At 34.4% G+C, this 27,844-nt stretch overlaps 1 protein-coding gene across 2 annotated transcripts; it reads left to right on the plus strand.

Annotated features, from left to right (window-relative positions):
* The first annotated feature begins 1,913 nt into the window (after positions 1 to 1,913).
* On the plus strand, positions 1,914 to 26,412 carry LOC120343558 (uncharacterized). 2 transcript variants are annotated; one of them, XM_039412768.2, is made up of 13 exons: positions 1,914 to 5,044; positions 5,863 to 5,973; positions 7,814 to 7,897; positions 9,914 to 10,077; positions 11,423 to 11,518; positions 12,421 to 12,547; positions 12,668 to 12,742; positions 16,333 to 16,419; positions 17,308 to 17,412; positions 17,902 to 18,003; positions 18,890 to 19,036; positions 19,715 to 19,780; positions 22,175 to 23,353. In XM_039412768.2, exons 1-13 carry the CDS (start codon positions 4,856 to 4,858, stop codon positions 22,292 to 22,294), a joined length of 1,473 nt encoding a protein of 490 aa, XP_039268702.2. In that variant the 5' UTR covers positions 1,914 to 4,855; the 3' UTR covers positions 22,295 to 23,353. The 2 variants fall into 2 exon arrangements, with proteins under 2 accessions (XP_039268702.2, XP_039268703.2); XM_039412769.2 differs by lacking the exon at positions 22,175 to 23,353 and adding an exon at positions 23,427 to 26,412 and having other exon boundaries at positions 1,917 to 5,044.
* The last annotated feature ends 1,432 nt before the right edge of the window (positions 26,413 to 27,844 follow it).

Raw genomic sequence — 27,844 nt, forward strand, 5'->3', positions numbered from 1 at the left:
TTGCCGACCGAGTGGCTTTATCTTTCGCAGCCACAAAATGTTGCGACACTGTCCTTATTGTACCTATTATATTGAACTGTGTTTCTCTGTACTTTCGGAAATTGTCCCTCTGAAGAAGTCTTCAGTGGCCAAAATGGGTTGACTGTGAACTTACAGACATTTTTTTAATGCCTTTTCTAATGTGGAAGTTCCTATCTCATAGCTGTTTTTCTGCCCGTATTATGAACCGGTTTCAGCATCGCATAAATCGATATTTATCAACACCCAATTGTACAATAAAATTCCTCAATGTTTCAGTGGGTGGGCATTCAAGTACTGCAGTCGCACTTCCTTCAAAGATTATTTCCTTCAATTTATAATTGAGTTCGCGTGAGAAGATTGAAAATTACAATTTTTTTTATAATTTTATGTTTGCATCGAAAGTTACGCATTGGAAATTTCACGTCTTCAAAATTTCACAACCACAATAGTGCTCACAAAGAACTGGGAAGCATTTACATTAAGGCCTACTAACTTTTAGACTCGTCAACATGAATCAGCGCTGTAGGTGACGCAGCATGGAGATCTTTCGAGGTCTTTTCACACAATTTAGATTATTTTTTCACACTTGTAATATGTTTTTCTTTAATGAATATTGATTGATAGATTCAGTTGCATTATCTCACAAATCCATGCCCAGGTTTTCATACAAGTGGGGCGCGGACATAATCAATTAATCCTGATACGTGGACTTGAATGGTGAAAAATACGGTCCTCCATCAGAGGTTACCCAAACAATCGTGCAGTGATAAGGAGTAATCATACACGTTCTCTTTCATTTCGAAATTGCCAACTCAATCCTGATGCTCAATGGACGTTTCTCCAACCCTTGACTCCTGGAAAATTTTCCCCATACTTTACCATTGCAATAGTTTTAACGCCTATGAAATTGTTTTAAAGAGTTAGCGTTTACACACTGGCTCACATCTTCAAAACTATTCTTTTTAGCTTGAACAACAAACCATGTTCCGCTTACAGGTATACTGATGGCTATTTTAGGCTAGTCTGTCGCAGCTGCGGTACATTATCCATTTTTAATTATTGCAATTAAACTAAAGGTCCTCGAAAGACATACTGACAATTAGGATATTTGATTTACAACTATTTTTTGGAAACACAACTGAAAACTGACAAATAACACGCAAAATCACGAAAACGAGGCAATGTTTACACTCATGCTCGTACAAGTACGTGCCCACCCACCAAAAAAATAATAATAAAATAGGAATATGACGAGTATACAAAAATATGGACACGATTCAAAATCGGGCATTCCTCATAACTCAATTTAAAATAATAAAAGACAAATAGTTGCTTGAATCAGTGGATAATTTACATGGAGTAAAATAAGTGTTGCTCTTGAAATAAGACAGCAAAATTTAGGTAGATAAAATTAAATGTAATAGAATCCAAACGACTTCCTCCGTCTCTGATTGATATAAACATAATGTTTCAAATGTTCGTAAACGAATATGGTAGCTAAGAAATCGCCAGGATTAGCCTTGCATTAAATATATATAAATACAGCTGATCACAAATGCTGTAAATTTTGGGTCTGAGATTCTTATATAGCATTGAAATATACAAGTCAAAATCTATGGCAGACATCGCTTGCTGTCAGAAATGCAAAAAATCGCCAAAAACCTATCAAATGTGCACAGATAAATAAATACATGGTTGGAAAGCAGCATGAAGTTTTGAATAGTGGGAATAAAAATAGAGTGGCAATAGCTTGAAATAGCTGTGAATACAAATACCTGTCAATGTTAGAAGAAAATAGTGACTAGTAACTATTGCTACTCCATCGTAGGCTTATTGCTGTTTGGTCATCGTTACGGAAATAAACAATAAAATCGATTGTCGGACGCCTGAATGAGCCAGACAATAAAGTTATTAAGGGTTTTGCGAATGTGAAAATACGGACATGAAATTCTTATACTGTATCTTCTCATTAGCGTCTGCATCACAAATATTTTGTGAGATATTGGTCTGCAGTTTATGGATAAAAAGATTAGCCGGTATCCGATAGCATTCTTATTGACCAATCACGAGCTAGACTGTGACCGATGCGACCTGCGTTGAAAAGAGACCAATGTTTTTGTTTGTTTACGGTGGTGAACAGCTGATGACTGCGACGGGATATTTAACGGTTTTTCAGCGTTCTTTGGACATTTTTCCTTTTTCTTTGTATTCGGTCCATTTCCAGATGAACTTCGCGATGTTTTTGTTTTCGTGTGTGATACCAACGGTGACCAACTAACAGACGTTGGCCGTTAACTGAGACAACCGAACAAAGACTGAAAGAGTGTCCACGAGGCGAACACTGACTATCATTCATTGCAGTATCATATCCAGTACAGCAGTATCTCTGATTCTGTTCGATTGGCACAGATCTGCAGATAACATACTGGCATGCGGTAACGTAATTACGATAATAACAGTTATCTCAGGTGCCGTAATGCAGTAATGTGATGAGTTTTGTATTTCTGTATTTAGGCTACTTACAGACATATCGCAGGATTGTCATACTGCAGAACTGTCTTCAGGTCTTAGACAAGCTTGGCTACTGTCTCACTGACTGTTCGGTAGTGTACCAAGTAACTTATCACTCAAACTTACAGACTTATGACTGTATGAAGTAGCTTCAATACTCACATTTTAACAAAGGGGCACAGTCGCATTTTCACAGAAACAACAGTTTTTATGTCAGTAGACTATGTAGATAAAAAGATTTCAAACCGAACAAAATGAATACATCGGATGTGTATTGAATTATAAACATGTAAATCTAAAAGAAATGCTATGGCTCATTCAAATGGGCCAGACCCTCATAAAAAAAGGTCGATGGCGATATGGTTTTCCATATAATCAATGTTGTCACAATGTGGACTCTTCTTTCCTAGATGAGTTTTGAATTACATTTTATCCAATAGCTTTCACTTCATGGCTTATACACTTACCAAATATAGATTGGTGCAAATATTTATTGAATATTTCAACACAGTTTCTTGTGACGTTTTATATAGATTTCAAGTCAGGTGTGACATTGTTAAGTGTGATCCTTTGTTGCTTTAGTATTGTATGTGAAATGAAGCAGAAAAATATGTTTCAAGTAACTGTGCATTAAATCTGACTTAGTCAAATTCAAACTTCTATATTTTGTGTTGCCCTTTTAGTCTCATTTTGATTCCAAAATATAATTGAAGTAATCAAGATGTTGATAATTTTGCAAATTAACGAGCACTTCAACGTTCTGCTAATAACAATAATTTTTGGCATTTGATCTCTCAATCACTAATTTTCTCATATGGTAATTGGTATTCTAAAGTTTCAATTTGAATATGAGTAAAATATATGTATCTAAAAATCTTTACTAGAAAGAATACTTTTGACTTCTGCAGTCTTTTATAACCCATTTGTGGTTGTACAAACAACTAACATCGGGGTGCTGGTCATTGGGTAAATGATTACTTTTTTCAGCAAGATTGTTTTATTCCAATTGGTCTGCTCAATAATAAACATTTCTGGAGAAAATCGTATTTACAAAAGTTTGTAGTTCCTAATATATTCAAATTTTTGATATCTGGCATCTGGATATAAACTTTCAATTAGGTTACATAGGCAGTATTTGTCAATACTCGACTTGCCCAGCTGGCAGTTTTCAGCTGTGGGAATCATTAGCCTATGCTTTTCCAGTAATATCCTGCAAATTCTTTTGATTACAAATGTTTCAGTAGTGTAATGATGCAATGACATTTTTTTCATTTGGCGCTCAGTCACGCAATTCACTTCAAACAAGGCACTATGCAAGCAGTTACTGATATCGAAAGTTATGTGAGGAGCTACTGTTATGTGGAAGCACAGGAAGTCTTTCCTATTCAGTTTTACCTACCCTATTTATTAAACTCTGGGTGAGGTGGGGATCTGAGATATGAACTCCAGGTATGTAGACTGCGATGCCAACAACGTTACGGGAATAAGTGTAACGCTGGGCCATCGCAGAGCCAACATTTCACAAATTTGTTATCATTGTCCAAATAAAGTTAGGTTTTCTACGCGTTTTTTTAATGTTACCACTTACCAGAAATGCTAGTGATAAATAGTAAGTACACAGAGGTGAATGCGTATTGATTTTTTAGTTAATATTGTATTGACTGTACTGGTGTAACAGGCTTCAAAATTCATTTGTGGTAACTCATAATGAATGCATCTCAATTGAAATGGTTATGAGCTGTGGGTCAGGATTACAGTAATTTGGTATAACTTTTCATATCCACTGATTCTATAAGGTGTAATAAACCTCCCAACGCTGCCAACGGCAATTGGGATTTAATGGGATGCTCTGTAAAAACTTTTGTCTCGTTTTAACATTGCATTTATCTATCTATTGCTTTTTTTATCCGTTATTCAACATCTTTATGCCAAGCAAGACTTTGAAAATGCAGCAATTGACATTAAGCTTCTGTTTTTGGTAGAACCGTGATATTTTCACTATAGAGCACACCTACATGATTAAATACACCAGGTTGTGCACATTAAACCTGAGCTAAAAATCATTAAATACTTTATCAATGTACCTTGGCGATTTCTCTCAATTCCCATAGTTGTAATTGTAATATAACAAAATCGTCTATCAATTTTGTTTTTGTTGGCATCAATTTGTTTCCAATATAAAGTCTGAATTCTTACTGCACATTTATGAGCAATATATCCCCCAAAACTTTATATATTGTCTCTTTACAGGAATTAGAAACAGGAATAAAGTAAATTAGTCAAATTTGAACTCAAAGAAATGTTAACTTTTTGGCCAAAGTGAATGTTGAAATCATTGCGTAAAAGACGACTCAGAAAAGTTCGTAGCGAAGACGACACATCTTCATCGCGCCAAGAAAAAGCTGGGACTTCTCTTGACCATTTTGAGCCAAAGTTCAGCCGAAGGAAAAACCATTGGACTTTAGGCAATAGCAGTACTAACGATATGACAACCATGAAGCAGAAAATAGAGGTTTGTACAGTATGTGAATATACAAAATATTAATAAAGTTTATATAATAATGTAAAGTCTGTTTACAGCAAAATCTCGAGTCCTCGGGTAAAAGAAAGAGTATTGAGAGAAGGGTTAGGCACCTCTGATAAAATAGGAGCTTATAAAAAGTTCTATCGTATTGACAGAGATTTCATTAGGTTGTGGGTTACCACAAGACTTGAAACATCAACTCTACCAAGGAAACAGATGTGTTTTATTAAAAATAAGAAATTTGAAAGAAAGCTTTAGCATATAAGATTCTTTGACAAATAGAAGAAAATCTTTGATGAGCAATTCTGATTTCCCAACTGATAGTTACTCAACGATTATTTTTTTCTGATATCAGGCTGGTATTTATTCAGCATTCTTTTCGATTCATCATGAATGCGAATTTTTTTTATGTTTGAATATCATGCTAGCCTTTTCTTTCATTATTGATATTATGAAAAATCTCTAGAGAGCATTTTTTAATCTGACACTGAATTTATGATAAAATGGCAGTAGTTTAGCATAGGTACTCCCGTATTATGTGCACCAGGTTAGGGTTAGGCCATAGTTTTATTCCAATTTTTTTAGTTCTATTACGAGTTCAGGTTCAGGGACTGTCTGTGTTAGCCAAGTGAATATACCCCCCTGTTCATATTCATAGGCTTCCTTTCCTTTACACAACTTGATGTAAAATAGGCGAACAAAATTAGTTACCTCCATATAGGTACACATACTTCTGAATCACCTCAGCATATTCTATGACTTATTACTATTTGTAAACTTACAATTATTTTCCATTTCATTCACAGGGTCTCTTGGATTCCGACCAACAAGCATTGATCAACAAGAAACTCCCGAAAGAATTGCTTTTGAGAATTTTCTCATTCCTTGACATTGTTACTCTTTGCAGATGTGCTCAGGTTTGTGTTTATTCAAGTTAATACTTGTAAATATTAGAGTTATATAGCGGAGTTCATTATTAACAATTGCCACAGGCATGGAAATGACCTTTTTCTGAAGCAAATGTAGATCTGCGTTTTTGTGTTGAATGTTGCAACAAGCTCAATATTTGCAAAGAATTGTCAATTTGTCATAAAGATTTCAAATTCATTCTGGTTTAAACCATATTGTTTTTATTTTTATTACTATAATCTTAGGCTGCAATTTTGCTTATTATTCGGCAAAACATATCTCATTTCAAATATAATAACACCAAAGTAACAGCTATTTCTAAAGCTTTATTATTAAAATTGTATGATTAGATTTATTGAGTTCAATGGAACACAATAAGTGTGTTTGAATTTGAATAAGTGTTCAGCTTTTGTCATTTAATGACCTACAAGTTTGAGTTTAAATCCCCTTTGCTAAACAGCAGCACAAAAATTTAATATTTTTTTGTCTGCTGTCATTGTGATGAAAAATTTCTCCCAACCTATGTGCTTATTTTATCAATGGCTTTTCGTTCGTAAGATTGTATTCTTGGGTCTTGAATATTTTATGAATTTGTGAGAATGTCCCGTTCAATTTTTTTGAACGATAAATAGTAATTTTATATCTGTCCCAAGACGCTGAACATCGATATTCAGTTACCAAGTATTTTCATATTCAAGGTTATGGTCGAATTATATATGTCTTTATCACTATTCAAACTACCTGATGCTTTATGTAATGAACTTAATAAACAAGAAAACTTTTCAGTCAAATTTTTGAGTAATGTAATGTAGCTGTGAATGTACTTTATATGTTCATAGTTTACCTTATTATTTTTGATTTTGTATTTTAAGGGAGAAATAGAAATATTTTATAAGAATATCTTGAAATACCCACCTGGATTCAATTTTTTTTTCAAATATGAAATAAAATATGATGTTTCTATAAAATGCAAACTTTTGTAGGTTGGCCTATTATAACATTAATTTTCAAAATTTCAACCTTATCAAATAATTTTTTTTTGAATTGTATATTTTATTTGGATAGCCTTTCACTGGTAGCTTGTTGAATTCCCAGGTTGTTTATCAGACCATATGGTTTCACAAAAGTAAATTATTGACTGTTTTACTGACAAATATCTGTGCTGAGAATGTTCTAATATTTACACAGTCTAAGTTCAGCAAACATTTAATAAATATGTCTCAGCTGAGGTGTTGGCTGGTTTCATACCTAAATGAGCATATTGTTCACTTAAATAATAAAATGAATGAAACTATTTATTTTGTGTTGGTTATATTGTTACAGTCATTGGATTAATCGTTTTTACTGAAAGTTTGTTAGAAGCAAATCCACTAAGGCTTAGTATGGTTGTGACTAAACAAACTGGTTGGTACTCCTATAGTATGTGTACCAAGTTAGGCTTAGTCCATAATTTTATTCCGATTCTCCTTATTTTAGTTCTGTTACGAGTTCGGGGACTGGCTGTGTTACCCAAACGAATATCCCCCTTCCATAGGTTTCAGTCCCTTCACAGAACTTGATGTATAATAGGCGAACAAAATTAGCTACCTTCGTATTGGTACACATACTTCTGGAGTGCCAACAAACTTAAATAGCAATGGTAGTTGAAGTGATAGATCATTTCAAAATCTCTGGTTGAATATCTCTAGTTTAAATACTGTATACACCACCAGATCATTCACAATCATATGGTAAGTAGATAAAGTGGTAGGTGCAGCTTGAAAGTTTGCAGTCTTCTGTGTGAAGAATATTGACAATGTTGCAATCATTTATATTATATTTAAAAATTAATTTTCTTTTACATTTCAGGTTTCGAAATCATGGAACACTCTCGCACTAGATGGCAGTAACTGGCAGTCAGTCGATTTGTTCAACTTTCAAACTGATGTAGAGGTATGAATGAAGACAGAATTTCTATTTTAAGTTGCATTTTTCTATCTTTTTTGTATTGCATTATGAATGAGCATCATCTTTCGTGGTTCTTGTAATTCCATGTCACAAAAACTTAACGGTTTGTACACACCTAACCCTTGCCTGATTAAGATCAAGTTAATTATTTGATTTTGATTCTTAAATCACTAAAATGCAGGCCGTCTTCCGTCAGGTATCAATTGAAACAAAATTTTTGGTTTGGTAATATGTTCCAACATAGTTCTTAAAGTCAATGCATAAAATCTCACTTTGAAGTGTGTACTCATCGTGCAATACTATTTACATTTTTCCATTTTCTCCAATTAGTACTGAATTTGATCATTTTTCTGCCTTTATATTCAATAATGTTCCATCAATTTATTTTGAAAATTGTTTGAAAACACACAAGACCCTGCAAATGGCAATATATTATTAGTTGAAAGACTTTTTTTGAAGTAAAATTTCTTTCAAATGTTCAGCATTTGTAAATTGAGTGGTTGATTGAGTATCATTATAAAATAAAACTTCAGTACAGGTGAATGCTTTTTAGCTTTTGTATGTTTCATGTTATTGATTTAGTTGAACGGCAAAAGTATACAAACCTTCCAATTCTCGATACCAGCTTTAAACTTATTTGCTTTCCAGTGGTTTTCTTGTACTTTTCGATATTTTAAATATTTGGTCGCTTTATTTGAGTATTGAATGATTCAACCATGGATATTATTAAAACGTCCATGTTCCATGAAAACAAGAATTGATTAATCACATGATTTTGATGGAAGGAATGTCCAGTTGGTTTGAGCTTTTTTCAAACGTTTGGTGTTACGAAGCCTGTGAAAGGGTTGACTATTATTTACAGAGCCCAACAATAAATTTATGAAAATAAAAACAATGAAACACATTGTTACTTACTGATTAGTGTCCCTGAGTAAACTAAAATCACTTAATGACTTTGGTATATTTGCTGCTTTGTATTTATTAGCAAATATTCAGTATTTTAATAAGTGAATGAGTAGCTTGTGGAGCCCTTAGGTTGCTTTCACAGTTCCCTGGGGCTTCGTATGGAGCTTTTCGAGAACCTGTTGTTTAGAGCAGGGGTCACCAAACTACAGCCCGCTGCGTCATTTTATCCGGCCCACGGCGTCATTTTATCCGGACCGCAATAACACACAAAAATGGGAAATTTTTCTCCAAGGGAGATTTTCACGAGCATCGTCTTCCTTGTTTATTTCTCAACATTGGCCAATCAGCAAGATGCAAAAACATTTGTGAATTTATTGTATTGCATTGACAAAAATATTCATCCGGCCCGTTTCAACACAGTTTGAGTCATACCCCGGTCCTTGGTTAAACAAGTTCGGTGACTCCTGGTTTAGAGTATAAGGTTTAACTATGCGTGCATCACTGATTAAAGTTCCCTTGATTTGACCCTATACCCACCCGCTACCATCTCACCCAGATTGTGATAAATTGTGTAGACAATTTTAAACGGAAAGCAAAGAGTCCTTCTAAAAATAGAGATCTTTGTTCATCAGTGGCTTCTTGTATAGGGCCTTGTTCAGAGTAAGGGTTAAAAATGTATATATGAAAAAAAAGGTTCAATTCAAATTCATAACATAAATTCAATTATGTCAATCTTGTGATAGGTGAACCAAAATACCTTCAAGATCTCATTCACCTGGTGATTTTTTGTTTGACATATTTTTAACTCAATTGGTCTTAGTGAATTCTCATCTGCCATGACAAAGACTACAAACAGAAGGGATGGATATATTGTTCAATTTAGTCATAGTTCTTGTAATTTCAGTATTTGCTCATAACTTATATGTCCTGTTTACATTTGAGTACATGTTACCTTGCGTCAAATAAATTCTCATGAAAATTCTATGTGAATTACTGTAATATTTTTATGAATGAATCATAGTTGAATATTATCAATGAATTATGGCCTGTATAACAAAAATTGTTCACATTTATGATTAATATTCCTATTTTCAGGGCAAAGTCATTGAAAACTTATCGAAACGTTGTGGAGGATTTTTGAAAACTCTTTCGTTGAAAGGATGTCATAATATTGATGATAAAACTTTACAAATATTCTCGCAACATTGTCGAAATCTCGACAAACTAATACTTGATAAATGTACACAGATCACTGATAAGTGAGTTGAAGATACCTATCATCTTGTATTCATTCTTTCTATCCCAGCTTATGCCAGTTCTTTCCATCATCTGAACCAGGAGTGTGCAACCTTTAATACAGGACGAATAACTGGGCAACACTGCCGGGCGCACCTCCGTTTAGACTTTCTAGTAGTTGCAATACACCAAGAACAAAAGTTTTGGTTATAGATCCTATGACATGAGTTGTTTGGGGGCTCCCGAAGTATGCGAACCAAGATGGCGGACATCGGAATGTAATATGTGTACCAGGTTAGGGTTAGGCCATAATTTTAGGTATAAATACTACGGGAGGCTCTTGGGTAGTCTTCGAACTGATAATATGACTAAAATAAGGAAAGTTGGAAAAAATTTATCGCCTAACCCTAACCTGTTACTCATGTTACGTTCCGATGTCCGCCATCTTGGTTCGCATACTTCGGGAGCACCGTTGTTTGCATGGCACAAACTAGTTGTTAGGGCATTGTAACGTTATCCTAGGCATAGATAATAAATTTTGACTCCGGTATAGCAACGCAAAGGGATTGGAATTATTCTCACACACCAGATTAAACTAACTTAAAAACTCCATTCAAAATTGGCACATCTTCGCGCACCACACAATTTACCCTTGTGGGCCGCATTTGGCCCATGAGCCACAGGTTGCACTCCCCTGATTCAATGTATTGATATTTGATATCAATATTTTTCACTTTTGTAAGTTGGGCTATATGTATTGTGCTATATACCTTGTACTATTATCAAACTTCATAATTTGAGTAAAAAATATTAATTGAATTTATGTGTTTGAAATCTTCTTTCATGAAACCGAGATATTCATTGAATAAATTTATTTTCAAATATTATCTAATCAAGTAGGTTTAATGCTTGCATTGTATTGTCAAATAATCAATTTTGTATGTATGTTTCACTCGATGCAGACTTCTGCAGACAACTTTTGGTATTTATAAAGGCAAGAATCTCCAATAATTCCATGTTTGTTTTACCTTGGTATTCGTTCAATCTGTTGTTTAAGATTCCAAATGCAAAAGAGTTGAGGAAAGTTAATGCTAATGATTTGGTTTCTGCGGGACTAACTACTTATCCTTCTTCTATGCTTTTATGTCGGTGGATCCGTATGCATATAGTGCAATGATGCTGTAGCAAGAGTAAAGATAACTATCCTAAGTGATTCAACATAAATATTTGTGTTAGTGTGCAGCAAGACTCTTGAATCACTCAAGATAGTTGGTTTGTTACACATTTATTACAGCTACATAGTTCCGATGTTACTACTAGTACCAATTTTCAACATTGTTTCTCTAACGAATCAATTCTCATTTTTAGGACATTATTTAGTTTAGGACGGAATTGTCCTCTGCTACACGCCCTTCACACAAGTTCTTGTTTATATGTCTCCAATGATGGATTGAGGCATCTAGGGTAAGATTTATTAACATTTGCTCCCAATAGTGATTTATGTATTATGAGCATATTTTGTTTGTTCGTGGCCAATCTGATTAATATTAGATTACAAGAATGCAAGCGTTGATTAGTTCTCGGTTTCGAGAATAATTGGAATTTTTACATTTATTAACTCTATCATTTGGGGTTACGGGTTCCATTACATTTGAACCCACGTACATTTAAACCCGTAATTTGAACCTACGACAATTGCACCTGCATGTATGGGAACAAATGTACGGTCACCAGGATTTTTTTCACAAGGTCCTTTTTTCACAAGGTTCTTTTCTTACCTTTTCTCTTCACAAAGCCCGTGCCCAAACAGATGATATAGGGATTAATAATATATTTGAAAAACCTTCCAATTTCTAGCATGGCTCACCTATTTTATTACTCTATCTGTGAGCGGTAGACACTGACATGGAATCTTTAACCTGTTTCTTCAGCTTTGTTGGCTATAGCAGTGTTTGTGGTTTCCAATCTTTTATGGCTTGTGGTCGACTTTCGAAGGCTTTTAGCACTAATGATCCCCTGTTTGTCATTACAGTGGTATTTATAGCGGTATTTTTATTGGTAGATTCCAAATCCCATGAGATCCAAACAATTTATGCTCAATAAAGTGAAAAACCCAGTGAAATAATCTTCTCAAACAATGAAACTGGGAAGATGGAGTTTTTGGCTTAGTGGGAGGGGTGAAGTCATCATGCTCTGTGGCCCTCTTGAAGGTTGGGAACCGCTGGTCTATAGGATATTGCACTCTCTCTATCGGTCAATGTATTGATAAACTGATCTCTCATATCTTATGTATAATAATGGCCTACATATATATGTGTTCTGTTCCTGAATACAAATTCTCTAACAATTCTTCATTTTTTAAACAGTGAAGGTTGTCGGCATCTACAATTTCTCGATATATCATGGTGTGATAAAGTAACTGATGTTGGTATCGACTATATTGCAAGAAATTGTTCAAAACTAAAAGGTCTTATTTTAACCGGGGTTACTCAGGTATGTCAAATAAAAAGCACATTTCCAGACATTTGGTTGAGTTTTATTCCTAGTAGTACAGAGGAATGTGCCCTTCTTCAATCAAATTACTTATATGTGATTATATTATTTTGCCTTCAGATCACAAATGAAACTTTAAAAACTCTTTCTCAAAATTGTCCTGAATTAAAGCAATTGAACCTGCAGAAATGCACAGTAAGTTATTTCTTTTGGTGTTTGAGTAAAAGTGCTTTTAGGTTTTCTTTACACTTAAGTAAAATGGTGCTTATCAATGGTCAGTTTTGTTGCGAAATCCTTACTGTACGAAATCACCAATCACCATTTTAAGTTTTCTTGGTCCACTAACAGTTTCCTTGGCAGTATAAACTTAAATCGTTATCATCCGCTGTCCATATCTGTTTTTGTTAATCCACTGGCATCTTTGGTGTAGAACATCAGTTGAAACTTGATAATGTTGCAGAAAATGCCTAGTTGGTTTCAATTTAAGTTTTAATTTCTTGCCTAAAATTTTGTCACAGAATGGAAATATTGGTATAAGTTGAGGGATTTTTTTTTGAAATATATTATTAACAATATCCGATTATTGAAGCGTCTTCAAATCCTATAATTATTTAAAATTACACGGTTATGACTTATGAGATTAAATTAAATTGACAAACCTGATTCACCTTTCATATATATTTTTGGAATTTAAGAAATTGATTCGTAGGCCAAAATTAGCGGAACATTGTGATTTATTGGGAATCTTTTACACTCGAATCATTGCTATATTATGGGTACAATATTATGACATAAACAAGATGAATACTCATTTTGATTTCCATTTAAGTCCAAATAATGATATCGCACAAGATGGTAATTTTTCGAATCTTCAAATAAGGTTTAAGGGTCTCAACCAGGCATGGGCCAAGTACAGCCCGGGGGCTCACCTTTGCTTTGTAACGCTGTAAATAATGTTCATAAAATGTGACTTTTTACGTCACATGGCCCGCCAGACTGGTGAGCAAAATTTTTGGCCCGTTAAAAAACTTCGATTTCCCCTGGTCTAAACATATACCGGTACTAAAAGTATGGGTAATTTGACCCATGACACACAATATAACTAAAAAAAACATGATGAGATACTCTCCAGCCAGGATTTATCAATTACAAATTGGTTTTGTTCATATTAGGCTTTAAAGTGGGTCATTTCAACTCTAAACCAAATAAAATTAACAACAAAAAAATTTCTCCACTATGTATTACCAATATTAATTGAGAAGAGTGTATTTTTTTATTTTTTTTTTTATTCTGTATTTATTGACTTAATTTTAACTACTTTGGTTATTTTCCATTGATTTTAGCTTACCGGTAATTAAAATTATTCATATTTCCTTGTTCTGCTCCACCTAATGTGTTATTGTAATATATTTGAACTATGGTAATTTAACCGTTTTAAAATTCATAATTGATTTCCTATCAGGCTATTACTTATGTAAAATTCTTTCATTAATTTAGTCTTTGACATAATTTAGGGGGGAGATTGGAGGGAGTTGTTTAATTGTGAGCTATTCCTATCATGTACAATAAATCAGAGGTTAGAATGGCATTTTCATGTTTAACCCCTAGGTTGCAGGAAAGATGATAAGACGGCTAAATCATACGCCATACCACGACCTCTCATCCGGTTACCATTCCGTATTGGGTATAGGAATAGCTATTTGTTTCAGATGCATGGACTTGATGAAACAACCCTGCGATGGTGAAGAGGCTGGTGCGGTGGTGTGGCTCATCGTGCTAAGCGTTAGAAATACGCTCGTCACCGCACCTCTGATTACTCTGCATGTGTTCGCAGGTTTGAATCCCATGTGGGGATGGTCATGTGCGAGAGGATTGCTGGACTCCTCGTCGCCATAGGGTGGTTCACGTAACCGCTGGACGGTTGCGGCATCCTCCACCATCAAGTCCATGCTTCCGAAAACAAATAACTAACTAATTCCATACCCTACATGGAATGGTCACCAGACGAGAGGCCGTGGTTCGTCATATGGTTAAGCCGTCTTATCGACTTTTCTCTTCCCCGGGATAAATATGTAAATTCTAAATCCTGTCTTCTTACGCCCAATTATGCAATAGCAAGTGCAATAGCAATCATGTTCTTGTTAATGTTTGGATTCTGCCTGTCTCGCTCCATTGCTTATAAATGTTGAATGTGATGAATTTATTAGGTCCAGGCAAACAAATGTATGAAATCACAATTCAAAGGTAATTTAGCTAGGAATGCTTTGATCCCATATATTCGATCTGCTGTGATTGTAAATTTCAGTAGCCAGTGTAAGTAATTGTATGTCTTGACATATTCCAGATTATTTGTGAGAAATATTTTGAATGTATTTGGTTAGAACATTTATCTCCCTTTAATAAGATTTTTTAAAAGCTTTGCCTGGCATCTGTGATGTTTATTGGTTTAGATAAAATCAAATTAGCAAATTCAACAATAATAAGTACACATGATATTTGTGAATACTGTTTTATTAATGTTAAATTTGCTAATATCATGATAGACATATTATGTCTATAAGGAAATTCTCTATAAAACACATCAAATTAAGTATCATTATTGATGAGTTTCTTATGAGCTATATTCCTCAGGCATCTCTGCCAGTGCCACTACCGCAATGTTGCAGTTGCAGAATTGCAAAGATTGAATTGTGAAGAAAGCACATAAAATTAAGAGTTGTTTTCAGAATAAGGCATTGTATCACCTTTGAACCATTATCTTCACCAATGGTTTCCAACCTTTTCCGTTGGATTCCTCTCTTCCTCTATTTTGGAACTCTTTAGGCAAAATCCACTTCTTTTATTGTCTTTAATTTACCCTTAGCTAGTAATATGCGCTGGCTGTACTCACGCTTTCACACAACTTAACAGTTGTTCCCAAACTGCGGGGGGTTACAGGCTGTGTATTGATTTACTATGGCCGCCGAACCTGAGTGAAATAGTTTACCACTTTTTATTTTCTAGATACCTCCAATCGTTACGTTATTATCACCGTTTAAACACGTGTACATTCATAACAATTTAGGTGTCTGAGGTGTCTCAATTATACATATCGGTATATGCCACTTGCGGGCGCTTCCGTCCCTGGCTCGCGAATATCCTCCATCTTTTAATTTTTGCCTGCAGTCAATATACTTTGGGTACCACTGGTTTAAGTAGTTCATATGTGAATGAAAAACAATTATAATAATAATAATAAAGAATATTAGTACCACAGCAAATACTAATCAAAATTCCTCCCCAAAAAGACAAAACTTCCTCATGGTTGGGAAACGTTTACCGACACCAGGGGTATGAAACCTGCGGCCCCAAGGCCAAATGCGGCCATAAAAAAAAATTTATACGGCCAACGAGAAGTGCCAATTTTGAATGATGTACAGCTCGCGAAACAAAGTTTCAGCTAAATTTAATTTGGTATTTTGTGTTGCGAAGCCAATGTATGACTTTACATTGCCGTGACAGCTAACTTATGCCAACAACACATGTCATAATTCAAAAGATCAATAACCACTGTTTTTGTGTTTGAACTACTAGGTAGCTTATGTTAAAGAAAGGTGTGGATTGCGGTTTCAGCTCGCAGTTATTTCTATCTGACCCTCCTGTGTTAGAGGTTGCACACCCTAGACCTACACCATTCATTTTTTTTTATTTTCTTGCTTTGTTTTTTAAATAATATCTGTTTGTTTGTTTGGATTGAAATTATGAAAATCCGTCATAATTAAAAAAAACTCTTATTTTTCATCCAGGAGATAACTGATGATGGAATTCAACTTCTTTGTAAAGGATGTTGCTTACTTGAGTCAGTTAATCTATCTGATATCACAAATCTACAGGTGAGATTTATTCTTAAGTTTGTGGGATTTGATGGAGAATTTTATGGTCTGTGCGAAACCTTTTTGGTGCTTGCAGTAATGAGTAGAACTGTAGAAATTTCAGTAATAGCCTGAATTGAAATGATCTAATATTTTGGGTATTATGAAATAATATTTTGGAATGTGAAATTTCTTTCTTACGGAACCACAGCCGAACATTTGCTGTGACTTCTTCCGACTTTCCCTGTCCTCCATTTCCTGAGCAAAATTCTCCCTTGGTATTCCAATGTCCTGTGCAAATTGATCAATATATGTGCGTTGCTGTCTACCCATGCTCCTCTTCCCATCTCCTTCCCTCCGCTAGCCTGTGGGAGACCCCTTGGCAAGGTCTAGTACCCACTTAGCACCCCCATACGAGGCACATAAACTGACATGGAACTCACGGGTGTCAGTATAGTCAAATTGGGCACACAGCAACAAACATCTATAATGGTCAATTAGACACTAGGCTGTGCAGATGATCATGGCAGATGGTGACAATAGGCAGGCAAAAATGCGAGAGGAGTTGCGACCTTGTAACTTGAGAGCAAACAGAAAAATATTGCTATGCTATATTCTAGTAGGCCCATATTGTAAATTTGGTTAGAAATGTGTGCAAATTATTGTGTTCATGAAGAATTGGATTTGGTAATTGTTTTCCAATTTTTTTTAATGTCAGAAGTTATATGAAGTCTATTTATCTGTGGCCATCAGATAATATCATATTATATAGAATAAAGAATTTCAATATCTTGTCTTTTACAGATTTCTGCGTAATTTACAAAGGTCCCTGCTGAACTAGGCATTTAGCCTTCGTATCCATATTTTTGAGAATTGTAGCTAAATTAGAATTTGTTTCCCTTTGAACAGGACGAATCTCTTCGGGCGTTATCGCTATATTGTAATAAACTTCAAACACTACAAGTAGCTCACTGCACACAACTCACTGATGCTGGATTTGTTACATTAGCTAAAGTAAGTTTGGTAATTTTCTAGATTTTACAAAAATTAATATTTCTCATGCAAGTCTGTGATAAATCGAGAAGCAATGTTTAATATTGCAATGCTATTTATTCTAAAGTTATTGTCACGTTTTTGAGAGGCTATGCTGATATATGCGGTTGTTTTGGTGTATTTAATGGTATGTGCCATGGGATGTTAAGTGCTAATCAATGATGAATATTGAAATTTCGATAAAATAATTATTGCAAAGAAATAGACGTTTGAGCTGGTATATAAAAATAAAAGTAAAGCAATATTCACCTGTCACCAAAATATTTCAATAACAAGTTACAGAATTTCAAAAATTCATGTTTTTCTCGTTTTCCTAAAGCAGCTTTCTAGAGTTGATCTGTTTTGCCCATATTCCAAATCTACAGTAGATGACTATAACCTAGTTCTCATTATGACACTTTTTGTTTTATGGAGTTCAAATCATATATTTATACCTTTTTAATATTCTAGAATTGTCCAGATCTCCAGCGGATGGATTTAGAAGAATGTATTCATGTATCAAATACAACGTTACGACATCTTGCTACTCATTGCCCTGATATTACTGAATTGGTAAGAACACTACCTAATTTAAATCCTATATGTGGTGTTAGGTATGATTACACCTATGGACATGGCGATTTCAAAAACTTCAGCGCAGTATAGAATCTAGGCATGATGGTCTAATCCATGGGTTCTTAACTTTTTTTTCTGTTGAGTACCCCCCCGAAAGTCACGAAACAATCAACGCGAACCCCCAATAATCAGACCCCAAACAAAGTTGTGATATATTGACTGACAATTTGTTGCAACGACAATTTATTGACCAACTGCTGTAATTAAATTAAATATTCGTGTTGATGTTATTGCTCTTGTCCTCCACCCAACTAATGAATTCTTGAAATCTCTTTCTCAATGCTTGCAGCACATTGTCTTTCTAGATTTCACAGTTTGGCTGAAAAGCCGTGCATTTCACATTGTTGCGTCACAATCACAACAACGCTAGATCAGGGAAAATTTACGCTGAGTTTCAATTTGCATTCATTTTCATCTGGTAGTTACTTAGTTTTCCTTTGTTAAAAGATATTGAAAAAATAAAAAAACGTGACTGCCATCCATGATTGTTGTAAACTGCTTGTCTGAGGAAGTCGGATTTTGGTCAGACGAAACGTTACATAAATACATTTGTGTGTGCAGCGGCCAGCAATACTCTTGATTTGCATATTATGGTATTTTTATTCCTGCTACAGCATTCTTTCATTATACATATGCATACAAATCTCTTGTTCAAAGCCCAATGCCTACAAATTACCCAGAGTTTGATAAATCAGGTTTACAGTGCCGAACTGGGAATATATTGGTTATTCCTAAAAAATAGCAGCCCAAATGTGGTTTCTTGCACAATCCTTTATTGTTGTGATGTCGTTGAAGCCTTATATGGGAAATTTTCCTTTTTCAGACACTATCTCACTGCGAACTGATCACAGATGAAGGAATAAGAGAACTCGGATCAGGAACTTGTGCAACTGAAAAACTCAAAATTCTTGAACTTGATAATTGTCCTCTTATTACTGATTATAGTCTTGATCATCTTATGAGTTGCCAGGTGCATTTTTCTTTATTTCTCTCTGCACAAATGGATTTATTTGAAAAAAAAACATTTTATTTCTTTGGTGGCCAAAACTGGATAATTATATTATATATTTGTGTATTACCTAAGGCAGACAGTCCACTTACCTAAGGCAGACAGTCTCCGAACTCGTAATAGGACTAAAATAAGGAAAATCAGAATAAAATTATGGGTCTATGGCCCAACTCTACCCTGGTACACATACTTCGGGAGTACCCGATTTACTGTTTTGAATATTTCACTCTTCCAGTTTCACAGTAAGATGTCAAAAAGACAAATTAAATTGAAAAATTTTAAAATCGGTCTTAAAATCACCCACGACACAGGGTAGTTTCTTTGCTTCCGCCACTACTATTCAAGATCATGTATACAAAATAATTACTTGGATTACTATTCTCATACCTGACTTGTATTGGTAACTGGACAAGAGGTAGTGGTTCACCTCATGATTATGCTGTCATATCCACTTTCCTCTCCCGTTTGATAAATATGATATTCCTAATCATGTGTCTCCTCTTCCAAGGAAATATAATGAATAATTTTCTGACCATCTTAATTTTAATTTTATTTTTCTTTCAAATACAGCAGTATTTTCTGTAACAATATTCATTGGACTAAATAGAGCTAACTAATGTTTAATTCATTTTATCACAGAATCTTGAAAGAATTGAACTTTACGATTGTCAATTGATAACAAGAGCTGGAATTAAAAGATTGAAGGTAAGACGATATATGCATGCTGTGCATACTATATCAGATAATGGTTTTCTTCCTCAGGCATACACGAAAATATGATTGCCTAGTTTGATCCGAACAGCTTTTGATTGATTTTTTTGATGCATGGTGACTTTTTTTGTAAAATTAATATGGAAAAAGCATGACTGGAGAATCTGTGACTCTGATTTCTGTTTCTGCTTGTGCATCGAGCTGCGTGGTACAATCTGTGGTCTTCAACCAAATTTTGTTTTTGAAAGATAGTATTTATTAAGAGCCTTCAATCCTGAAAATTTGTAGATATTGAATGCCTCACTTGATGTATTCAAATTTTCTTCCTCAGTATGTCTACCTTTAAAGAAAAGTTTGATTTATCATCCAAGATATTTTGCGACTTTTCGTGGATAGCCATTGATTGATTGCATGAGTAGACATTGAACAAATCACTACCAATCACAGCATGTCTGTTGCATGTTACCGCATTTATATTCTCAGAAATTCCACTGCCTAAAAATCTGTTTTTGACTCTGAATATAGATATATATAAGGATCAAACCAGATTTATCTGGACAGTGTCAATTCACTGGGGTAATATTTTAGAAACGTTTGTTCAAGTTTTCTTCCTAAACTGCAATATGATTCTTGCATGCTGCATGTAGTCTTTGGAGCTTGCCTTATTTTTTCAATTAATCAAAAAGAAATTTGATTTTTTTAATTATGCTTCCTGGCATTTTAATAAAAGCACTTCCCTAACTATGCCCACTTACAACCCCATCGAACGACTCGGAACTCGCAAATCTTGAGACCTTGATTGGTATTGAACCCTTTTTAATGTCTGTACCGGCTTAGTTGAACATCTTGTTGTGTGAGAATTAGTAACAAATCATAAACATAATCAGCCACAGACAACAGAAGAACATTTTAGCTACCGGTTTCAGTTAATAAGAGTTATTCGCTACCCAGGCCATAGGCAATTAACTGCCAGTATATATTAGCCATCCTCGGTATATATATATTAAATTAAAACCATTTTAATTTTGAACATTTGTTGAAGCTTTTTCATATTGTTGAGTAATATACAATTGGTTGGTTGAGTCTGTTTCATTCAATCAGTCAGCAATAAACTCTCCTCAAATTCTTTAATTCAAAAAAATTGTCCATGAATTTCTATTTTTATTTTATTATAATGTTTGTTTCGACTTCATGAAGAGGTGAAAAACAGACTAAAAAATACATAGTGAAATAATAATAAGAGTTATTTATTCAAGAATTCAGTTTCCATAAAATTTCTGTTTGCCAAGTTGGTATGATTTGTAAAATAGGCCCATTGCTTATAGTGAATTTCTGCATAAATAGGAGCTGTTGTGCTTGTATCTGTATTATCTTTAGCGTGGAGCATGTTTAAGAGTTCATGCTGTACGTTCAAAAATCCTATAACCTCTTCAAATTTTAATACCATTTTCATCAACTTACTTATGCGAAATTGGGTTTGCCACACTAGTACACGTATACTTCATGCTGTATGTTCACAGATTTTATAACCCTCCTTAAGTCCTTACAATTGTCAACATGTATGGAATGTATCAAATTATGGGTTAAATATATGCGCAAGTAACAAAAATGTGGGTTATGTTAGTTACTCTTCTAATTTTAATGCCATTTTCATCAATGTATTTATGCGGAATTGGGATTCCCACACTAGTACGCGAAAAGACAAAAGCTTGGAACCAGCTTAACTGTAAATGCGATTTACGATGTGCATTATACAACACAAAACCTCGAATTAAACATCTTGTCAGGTGTCAGCTAAAAACAACTACACTAATAGAAAGAACAACAAATTTTCCTTGCTTTTAAAAACTATTTCATTATTTACGTTACATTTACGTAATTTCACGATTGGTGAAAATATATCTTCGCATTTTCAACGTGTTTTTTTAAATAGGACATATTTTTCACATTACTATCTGTTATTTGTACCTTATTGTTAGTTAGTTGTTTTTGAGGTGGGGCACGAAACTTGATAAATTCTAAAAAAGTTTGAGAACCACTGTTCTAGAGTACAAAGGAAGTATAGGTGAACAATTATGAATGTCAAACCACTATTGACATGTTGTGTTCTTAACTTTTAGATGTTCTTATTGTTTACTAATCTGGATCTAATTTTGTTAGACTGATTTTTCGTTTTGTTTTATTTTCTTTTATGTTACAATGGAAATCACTGTCGTCTTGGCAACACTTCTCTGCTACAAACGTCTTCGTCTGAAATGGTCACCGCTTTGATGAACTTGATTGCTGTTTTGCATGATTTTGTGCTGCTGTTTTTGTGTTTATGATCTTTTTTTTGTTGCATGTGCTGTCCATATTCATTTGTATTTTCTGTCTCATATCTAATTGTAGAGCCATTTAAGACATGTAAAAATCCATGCTTATTTTGCACCTCACACCCCTCCCCCATCTGTGAGACCACCACCTCAGCACCGAAGATTGTGTCCCCAATGCAGATGTGCTGTTTTGTAATAACAGGGACTCCTTTTGTACTTGGAGTTTAGCTGTAAACCTGTAGATTTTTTATTCATAATGTTGTAGTTCTGTCTAAGGGAATTTTTTACCATAAACAGACTGGGCCAAAAATGTAGCAACAGTACTTTTGACCCACTCCTATATATGACATTACCAGTGGGTCATAAATTTTCTGGAGAGTTGTCAATGACCGTAATTGAGCTTTTCTTGACGATAGCTTTTTGTAATTGTGTGTTTTTATTAATACAACTAGTTTTTACCATATAATTTTCATATTCCTATCATAATAATCTTGTTTTTATTTAGATTGATTTCGAAAACTTATTTCGATTACTGCTTTTTTTACATAATATTTCGAGCATGTCAAAGTTTTAAGTTTGCTAAATTATATAGAAATATATCGTTTGCATGAAAAATGCGGTGCCGCTATCAATCATGTCATTTGTGTGAAAATCATGTCATGCTTGCTCTAATATATAATATAAATACCGGTATCCACATCTTGAAAAAGAAAAACCAAAGTTTCTCATGTACCAATATTCCTTTACCAGATTTGGTTGAATTTGTTTTATGCTTACTGATTTGCACTTCCAAAGAAAGCTTATACTGAAACTCTACTAGTGCTTTAAAATAGAAAAAAACGTTTTCCCTTTTTTTTATAAATTTCTCCTTGATTATCCACATATTGATCAGATTTGATAAAGATGTGTGATTGTCTACATCAAACATAGCTGTCATAGCTCATTCATGTACACAACAAGCTCATGCATTGCATCGATTAAATTGGCAATTCAAATTTTATTTCAAATGCATAATGGTATGTACAGCGAAAAGTAAATATATTGATTGAAAGTTTGGGAACCACTGGAACAGAGCATACGCTGTGGCAAATGTGTCCCAGATTATAAGTCATTTAAAGATGTCTTGATACTTCGGGAACACTGATTTTTTCTGAGTAGTTTTATTTAAAAAATTCTGGCCACATTTTCTCATACTATCCTTTGAAAATAGGTCCCCTCCCAGATCATAAATCACTGAATATGTATTGATACTTTGGGAACACTGATTTTTTCAGAGTAGTATTATTTTAAAAAAATCCTGGCTACATTTTCTTGTACTACTTTATCAGAATCATCTACCAAGACTACGTGTCCAAGCATATTTTGCTCCTCATTCGCCTCCCCCTGATATTGCTCGTGCACGTCCATACAGAAGGAGATATTGTAGATGCTGCACTATTTTGTGAATAAATCAAGACTATTATCGTGGATATTTCCAGTTTTAGGGTTTTGCCTATTTCTATCAGGTAGCATACATGACAACATAATACATATTCTATCTGTATGTGGACTTTTAAAAAGTAAAAATAATTGTGTGTAAACATTTCAATTTTCTGGTATTTGAGATGAACATTGGTCCTGTATTCTTGTGTCTTTAATTTATTGAACTAATATTTTCAATACTTACTGGTGATAGAACATTACTTCTTTGGCCAAACATTTCATTGACTACTGGATTATATGGCTTGGTCACATTGGCACTTGAATAGGATTATATTCATTCCAAAAGAAGCTTGTTGGGGGTACAAGCCTCTTTTGAACATGATAAACTTATCTTGGGACTTGGGGAATGATTATTTTCTATGGGGGTTTTTCATAACTTCTCTCCAACCAAAGGTCTCGGCAAGAAACTGCTGGTAGAAAAGCAATTTCTCAGTCGAGCTTTTTTTACCCTGAGTGAGGTGAACATGAGTTTTGAATCTGATGCTTTTGACCTGTGCCAACACAGTTGAGTCCAACAGGCGATCTTTTAATATTACCTGTATGTGAAATTCTGCTAAGTCTCATATAAACTCACATCTCTGAGTCACTGGAGCCCCAGTATACTGTGTATGCGTAAAACATATGTATGTATCAGAAGTTTTAAATTTAAAAATTTGGTTAACTTGGGAGTTTCTCTAAATTTTACAGCTGTTTCTTTCAAATAGCCTACCTTTTGGGGCTAGAACAATAATGATCAGTTTAATATTTCATGTTCTCATATTGAGACAACAATGACATGTGCTTAATTTTTTTTTTTGAATCTTACAAATATTATTTTAGGCGATAATAGTGGAAAACTTGTTACTTATGTATAAATTAGTTAGTTTTGTGCCTCATGCCTGACTAGCTATTCTGCTTTGAACTTTTTCTTTAAAAAGCCTACCCGGATCTTTTGTACAAAGCCCATGTCACCAATGCAAAAATGTGAGATTTGAGGAAACATCCCCGCCTCGTTTAAAATAACAACTTAGTAATTAAATATTCAGTTAGTTTAGGGTTAGAAATGATTAAAATTTTGAATTTTCTGCGCAATCTGCATCCCTAACCTTAACCGGATAATTACTAATTTTCCTATTTTGAGCATTGGTGGGGGATTCGTACAAAAGATTCAGCCCACCCACCCCATAGTTTGATAATTATCTGTTTTCCTTGACTATTTGGAATGTTTTTCACCCCGTGTTGCCTCAAGGTTATCGGTACGTAAGAGTGATTTTGGTACGTACAGCAGAATATCATATAGCAGCATTAATTTTGCTGCATACTGCTCCCAAGTCCAATTACCTTGAAGTATTATTGGGTCTGGTCATATGTGGCAACTCTCATGGATCATGTGAAAATATATTCTGCCCTTAGGAATGTTTTTAGATCTATATTTTTGTTTGAGTATTTGTCAAATCAAATTTTAGATTATGTTCAACACTTGGGTTACTGAGAATCTTTGATTAATATTGTTCCCGCCAAAGTCCATTTCACTTACTCCCATATTCAGCATAAATATCATCATGAAGCACCATATAAGCCTAACGATGCTCCTGAATTATGTGTACCAGGTTAGGGTTAGGCCATATTTTCAGGTACAAATATTACGGGAGTCACTTGGCTATTACCCCAAACTCGCAATAGAACTAGAATAAGGAAAATTGGAATTAAATTATGGCCTAACCCTAACCTGCTACACCTACTATGTTCCGATGTCCGCCATCTTGGTTCGCATACTTCAGGAGTACCAGCCCAACTTGCTACTATGTGATTCAATCTTAAACCTTCATTCTGACCTTTGATGAAATCCTGGTCAGTTTTGCTGGCACCACTTTTGGCATGCGAGACACTCTCATGGAATTCAGTTCCCAATCCTCTCATCATTTGGTTAGGTTTAGATTAATACAACCATATATCCTTGTTTATAAGCGGACCACCTAAAAACGACCCTGAAACTTGGAATTTATAAAAATTCGCATATAAGCCGACTAACAACTCGCAACACGCCCTATATACAAGTTGTAGCTGTTGGAATCAAATTAGCGTTTGAGTTCGATCAGAGTTATGCGTTTATTAGCCGAATTTTAGTGCAAACTTTTTTGTTTAGTTTTTAAAAGGGTATATATATACAATAAATTCCTGAGATAACACAACCTCTGAGCTTGCATCGACTCTACAAAACAAAATTGGCTGTTATGTATGCTCCTAATATACATGGATTAATAAATCTTGAATTATTGACTGTTCTTCTGTAGTTTATAGCCTTGATTATCAAAATTATTGTATCTTTTCTTTTCATATGCTCTTTTTTCTACATTTAAATTAGTGTGAAATGGCCTGGCATTGGAATTTTAATTGTAATGGTAAATAACAAGTGGCTTATACTATTTACCTTGAAAACTTTCTGATTCTGTGATTTTTGGCACTAAAATCTTATGCCCTTATCAAAAATGATTATTCATACTATCATGTTTTACAGTAGTTATTATCTATCTTCCCACTACAGGAATATTTAGGCCTTTTGAATTTTTTATCAGAATTCATACTGTTGGCCAGGTCGCTTTATTGATGTATTTTTTCTATTCATTTTCTTATATATCCCTGGACCAAGAATACACTTCTATTGGTACTTTATTATATTTATCATTTGCAAAATGTCTCTGAAAGTATTATTTTTTCCCGCATCTTTTTTGTATTTTCTCATTCGCCAGGAGTACTTAGTGTGTCGTTATTACTTCTCATTGCCGTTATATTATTATGTCGCTTATTGTAAATGTAATGTGAGAAAAATTCTCAATAGAAAATATTGTTTCATTTTGTTGAAGTTGGTTTCTGTGAGCGGATTGGACTAGATATTGTAGTGTAGGACACTATTTGCACCCGGCTAAATAAGAAAAACAATGTGAATAGCGCTAGCTTTACTAGCAAATAATCATCACACGGCTGAGAAATTGCGTATTCAAGGTTGTTGAAATATAATTTCTGGAAAGACTGGACCACATAATTTTGAAAGTTTTGTATACGGATCTATGGTAAAAATTGTTGATTAGCCCTGCTCTATCTAGCGTATGGAATTGGGGCGCTCCTCCATAAGTGTGTGTACCAATATGAAGGTAACTAATTTTCTTTGCCTCCTTTACATCAAGTTGTGTTAGGGACTGAAACTTATGAGCAGGGGGTATATTCACTTGACTAACACAGATAATCCCCGAACTCGTAATAGAACTAAAATGAGGAAAATTGAAATAAAATTATAGCCTAACCTTGGTTAATAGGTATTTTTTACCATTTATCTGGCATCAGGTTTTATCTCCAATGATTTGCTTAACAGAATGTGAACAGACTTTGCTTCTCCATGAAGCGTGAGACGATTGTACACATATATTGAGCAACCTCCAGTACAAGCAATTACATTAACAATCTGTTTGTATCAAGCGGCCTTAATTATTTTTGTATAATGACGCTCACTCGTGCCTTTTGCTTGCTCCAAACTAAGCCAGATAAAAATAGCCACTGATATCCAACAATATCTTAAAGAAATGCTCTACAGACATACTTCGCTGTCGAAGCTATCTAAGGCATATACAGTAAGCGCTCATTTTCATCCATCTCGTTTAGTTCATTTGGTGAAAGGATTATTGATAGTAAGACAGGAAACATCCGGCTTTCAGTAAAACGTTCAAAAGTAGAGCGAAATGGTGTCAGAAAATCTGGCTGCAAAATTACATTTATAAAAATAATGTGACCTCCCCCCCCCCCCCCCCATACGACCCGACTACGCCTATGGTTTGTATAACGTTGATACATCGAATGTGAACCCGCTTTGCTTTCTCCATCGAGTGCAAAACCACATATTATATTTAGCTAGAAAACAACATAATTGAATAAATAAACAGTAAATGAATAATTGTTTTTTAATTAATGCACATACTTGCCTGTTTTCAAGATCAATGGGCAAAACCAGGGTTGATTAAACACTTGAACACTAAAGATCTTTGTAAATATGTAATGATTATGCATTTTGAATCTATAAGCACGCTCTTTTGGCCACTCCAACATGGACTTCTGTCAGAAGGCTTTACTGCTGACTCATTTCCTGTAGGTCACCATCTCTCTTTCACTTGTCATAAATGTACAGTTATAAAGACAAAATTCAGATTATTAAATATCTTCTTCGACTGAAATATCACTGCTAATGCCTAGCGAACCAATGAAAAATGTGTTTCCAAGGTTTGCTCTGTCAATT

Source organism: Styela clava, chromosome 3 (assembly GCF_964204865.1).
Source record: "Styela clava chromosome 3, kaStyClav1.hap1.2, whole genome shotgun sequence".
Taxonomy (NCBI): Eukaryota; Metazoa; Chordata; class Ascidiacea; order Stolidobranchia; family Styelidae; genus Styela; species Styela clava.

What these genes read in the sequence shown, in the direction of transcription:
- LOC120343558 (XM_039412768.2), top strand. Translation starts at nt 4,856, where the DNA reads ATGTTGAAATCATTGCGTAAAAGACGACTCAGAAAAGTTCGTAGCGAA. An exon ending in TTTTAACCGGGGTTACTCAG is followed by an intron (nt 12,548 to 12,667) that starts GTATGTCAAATA and finishes TTTTGCCTTCAG; the next exon opens with ATCACAAATGAAACTTTAAA. An exon ending in GATTTGTTACATTAGCTAAA is followed by an intron (nt 17,413 to 17,901) that starts GTAAGTTTGGTA and finishes TTAATATTCTAG; the next exon opens with AATTGTCCAGATCTCCAGCG.